General features: G+C 44.7%; 1 protein-coding gene across 3 annotated transcripts in view; it reads right to left on the reverse strand.

Moving 5' to 3' along the window:
* The window catches only part of LOC104848775 (cytochrome c oxidase subunit 7A-related protein, mitochondrial), an 84,401-nt gene extending 81,300 nt beyond the window's left edge, over positions 1-3,101 (reverse strand). For all 3 annotated transcript variants that reach the window (XM_010604932.3, XM_010604931.3, XM_033763781.1), the window contains exon 1: positions 2,944-3,101. In XM_010604932.3, the coding sequence (XP_010603234.1) occupies positions 2,944-3,015 (72 nt within the window). In that variant the 5' untranslated portion in view covers positions 3,016-3,101. The remainder of the gene's footprint in view (positions 1-2,943) is intronic.
* Between the last annotated feature and the right edge of the window lie 1,746 nt (positions 3,102-4,847).

A 4,847-nucleotide genomic window follows, 5' to 3' on the forward strand; every position in this document is an offset into this window, starting at 1 on the left:
TTTTTTGGTTTTTTGAGACAGGGTCTCACTATAGAGTTGAGACTGACCTGGAACTCACTATGTAGCCCAGGCTGGTCTTGAACTCACAGTGATCCTCCTGCCTCAGCCTCCCAAGTGCTGGGATTACAGGCGTCCAGAGATTTCTTAAAATGGGACTCAAAGTCAGATATTTTTATTACTCATACTATCAATATAAAGCAATATGGTGAGAGGTGCCTCACTGACCCATCATAAACCACTCAACATCTTAAAAGCAGTCAGTGTTCCCAGGATTTCAGGGCAGTGAGCTCACCAGCACTAGGCTTCTCAAGACTGCACTGGACAGGGACAGTATGTATACAGGAAAGGACCTGGGTAAATCCCTATGCCTACTTCAGGGCTGAAGTTGCCCCAACCTAGAACTGCAAATTTCAAATATCCCTCACCATTTTGATCACCAACAATGCCATCCTACCAGGTTCTCAGGCCAACAACCTCCCAATTACCGACACCTGTCGTTCACACAGTGCAAGTCCTTTTGGCTCTACCTTTAAAGTATGCTCGGAATCGAACCATTTCTCTCCTGTTTCCACCCATCTACACTCTAGTCCAAGCCCCTGGATTTCTACAACTTCTTCTGACTAGCTTCCCAGCTAAAATTACAGGAATGCACCACCACACACAGCAAAATTTTTTATTTTCAGAAACATACGAACTATTTCACTCTGATTTAGGACTGGAAACGAGTTTCAATCCACAATGACTCAATTTGTCTCCCACAGCAAGGTGGAAATCATCACCTCTATGTCCCTGACATCCTGCACTCAGCATATCCAAGCTTCACTCCCAGTAGCTCCATGTTTGTGGAAGGCGCCACAACCTTTCATTCCCCTGTCATTTTTCAATCTCATCAATCACAAGACAAACCCTACCATGATATCTGCACCAAATCATTAAGTTCCTATTCACTTCTCACAAAATTAAGCCCCATATCACAGGCCCTTCAAGATCCACCTGCACCACCCAGAGAAGCTTTTGCCACCTCAATGATTCTCCTCCAGACCCCTCTCAAGTGTCTCTCGTGGTTCCCTGCACCTAGAATCTCATTCAGCCATCTTAACTAGGACAAGAATTGCTGGGTCATATCAGAAAATTATGTTTCCTATTTTAAGAAAACTGTCAAACTGTTCCAAAGTGGCTGTCTCATTTTACATACTCACCAGCAATGTAAAAAGGTCCCAGTTTTTCTACAGTCTCAACAATACTACTTGCTATTACCGTGCTGATTAAAGGCATCTTGACAGATGGGAAGTGGCATCTCATCACGGTTTTTATTTTTGTTTCCCTGATGATTAATGATGTGAAGCATCTTATGTGTTTATTGGTCTCAATTTACTTCTGGCACAAGACACAGAAAAGTAAAGAAAATGCTTTTCAATTAATCACTGGCAAATACTCTCCCAATAACTACTTGCCAACAAGTTGACTTACCATTCTGCACTGTTGTTACAAAACTAGCTTCTCTATTAGGTTACTTAATGCATGTGAGGTTTCTCACTTTGTATAATACTAAAAAAGTTACAAACATCTTCATTTTACAGTGTGCTATATTTCCAAAAAGGAAAAGTTGAAATACTCCTAATTACCAAAATAGAGCACCTAGTTGGGGTGGAGAGCTGTAACAATCATCCTGAAATCCACAATTCATATAAACACTACACAAATTGCTACTTTAGTTTAAAATTTTTTTTCAGTATTGAGTATTAAACCAAGGGCTTTTGAATTAAACTCAATCCCGGACCTTTTTTATTTTTCTTTTACTTTGAGACAGAGCTGCGCTAAATTGCCCAAGATAAACTTGAAGTTTGGATTTTCTTTCCATTTGCCTCCCAGATTTCTGGAATTACAGGTTTGTGCCATCATTTCCGGCTAAGAAATCTGTTAAGAAGTTCAAATTCTCAAGTGAACCATAATTCAAAAAGTGCCAGAAGTCTGAAAGTCTGATCAATAACCAAATGCATCTTTGGGTAATCCCTGCTCTAAGAACAAGTTTTATTTCAATATGTCAGGTTTTAGTCCAAAGCTACCCTGTTTGAAACTGACCTCATAAAAAAAAAAATATGTGGTCATGATCACATAATTAAAACAACATGTCAGTATTTGAATCCAAAAATAAATGGGATTCTAAAGTATATCTCACTTTTGTACCACTCACTCAAGATGGAGATTAAAACTCCAACTGGTAAAATTTTAAGTTGCAATCAGAATATTTTTCAGCCTTCCCAAACAACGGGTATCGTTATCCACCTTACAACTGAGAAGGTGGAACTTCGTTGCATGTAACTTCCTACGCTCCTCTAGCAATTGGGGGTGAGAGGGAGCACCAGGGATCGAACTCGGGTCATTGCACTTGCGAGGCAGGCGGCGGTACCACTGAGCTGAATCCCTGGCCCACCTCCAGCAATTTTAAAGAGCACGTTAAATATCGTAAATACCCCAAATCCAGATCGGATAACATGGCCCCTCCTGCCCCCAGGACTTCTCCAGGTGCGACCACTCTCTCCAATCTCGTACTCGAGAGAGGCTGACTTTGGGGGGAAGGGGCAACACGGACAGGTCAGAAGGCCAGGAGAACGCCGCACCTCAAACTCAGGTGGGTCATATTATGGGCCTGACCAATCCCACGAGTCATCCATTTTAGACAAGGAACAAGTCCCCGGGGTCACCTTGACCCCTAACAGTGACACACCCAATTTCTGTGCCGGGCCAATCCCGCCTAGGTCGCAGCTACACAAGGAGAAGCCTAGATGACCAGGGCAGACCAGTGAGGAAAAGTACCCGGAGTTGCGAGCGAACCCGAACCGACTCAGGGGCAGAAGCCGGTCTGGGCTCTGACGCCGAAACAGCCTGGCTCAGACACTTGGGTCATTTTTCACGTCCGTGCCGGTGCAGCACGATCTGTACCTGCGGGTTATAGGCGTCCGAAGCCCATGCTCCAGTCAACTTCTGCGTGAAGCCACTAAATTTGTAATACATGATTCCTGGTCTCAGCGGCTCGCAGCCTCTGCCTGTGCGACAGACCTAGAGAAGGACCCCGCCTCCCCTTTTGCCGTCCCGAGGCGCAGCGCAAGGCCCCTGCACCAGGAGACCGGCTGCCCGGAGAGCGCCTAATTTAAAACAGGTCCTCTTAAGCCGCATCAAGGTAAGAAAACGCATGTTATCATGACCACTAAGGCAAAACTAGCTCTAGGACAGCACGTATAACTGCGATGTCTGGATCTGTAGAAGATACGAGGGTCCCTCTCTTGCCCTATTTAAATTTAGGCAGTGTCAAGACGCCTTAAGAAATGCGCAAGCGCCTACGGACGGAGTCCGGCGGCAGACACCGCGGGGTCAGGTGGGGCAGGCTCGGGGCGGGGCCGGGGCGAGCTGGGGCTGCGATATGCCACCTGGACCTTGGGTTTGACCTACTTTTACTTTTCTTCCCTTTGATCTGACACCTGGTAAGTCTGCCCATATGGCCTCTTGGGCCCGGCTTCCCCTGGCAACCTGGGTGTGGAAGCGGCTAAGGAAATTGGAAGCACCTACCGAGGGGCTGTTAAGAGTTTCAGCCCAATAACACAGAAACAGCTTCCTGAGCTTTAGGGCAGAGGACGTGCAAGTAGGACCAGACTTCAGGCACCAGGATGTAAAATTTGTAGTTTCCAAGAACTGGTTTTCATTCTCACCTGAGTTTTGTGGGACTTGTTTACAAATCATTTCCCTGGCCTCAGCTTTTTGAGATAAATGAGCTGGAGGGGAGGTGACTTGTAACATTTGAACCTTAAGCCTGAGAGATCTGGTACTACCCATAGTGTTCAGTTCAAGGTAGTGGTTTTTTGGGTTTTTGTTTTGTTTTTTAAGGTAGAGGTGTTTTTAAACCTCCATTGTTTGCAAGGCACTATGTTGAAGGAGTTGACTAGCTCTTTAGGGATGGAGCAGGGCTTTTCTTAGCTTTATCATTCATCCAGAGGTTTACTCAAGCACATTAGAGTTGCATTATACTGCATTTAGGAAAGCGTGTGGCAAACTGATAGATGATACTAATCGTGATACAGGATTTTCCATAAACTTATTTAATGTTCACAAGAGTAGGTGCTATTGTCATATTGACTCCATTTTTACAGTACAGGAAAATGAAGCCCAGAGATATGAAGCAACTTGCGCTGGTCAACAGTTAGTGGCAACTTAGTCATCAGACTCAAGCACTGCATTACACATCCATCCTAAGCGGAGGATCAAGGCTCAGACTCCAGAGCCAGGGTGTACACTAGCATCCTGGCTTCAGCACGTCAACCCCAAATCCCCAAGTATTCACCACCTTAATAAACTGGAGAGCAAAGATTTCCACAGATTCATATGCTAAGCTAATACAAAGTTGCTACTTTTACAAAGCTGTGCTATAATGAGAAACTCATGAGGGTGGTGGGAGCCTGTAGTCCCAGCACTCAGGAGGTTAAGATAGTAGGACCTCCGTGAATTTCAGGCCAGCCTGGTGAAACCCTGCCTCAAAAAACAAACAAATATTGTAGCTGGGCATGGTAGGCTTATAATCCCAGTACTCCGGGAGGCTAAGGCAAGAGGATTGCAATTTCAAGTGCAGCCTAGGCAACTTAATGCCTTAGTGAAACCTTTCTTCAAAATAAAAAATAAGGCTACATGGCTTTCCTCATGCTAGTCCACTCGACCTCTTCCAGAGGGTACTTTTATCTTGCTTTTTCCTCTTTTAACTCAGTCCAAGCTCACTCTGCTGAGCCATTTCCTTTCTCACTCTTCACTTTTGCTTTTTCAAATAAACTGCAAAAAATAAAATAAAAAGGGCTAGGTAT

The sequence above is a fragment of the Fukomys damarensis genome, unplaced genomic scaffold (genome assembly GCF_012274545.1).
Source record: "Fukomys damarensis isolate Sample0158 unplaced genomic scaffold, DMR_v1.0_HiC HiC_scaffold_2, whole genome shotgun sequence".
Classification (NCBI taxonomy): Eukaryota; Metazoa; Chordata; class Mammalia; order Rodentia; family Bathyergidae; genus Fukomys; species Fukomys damarensis.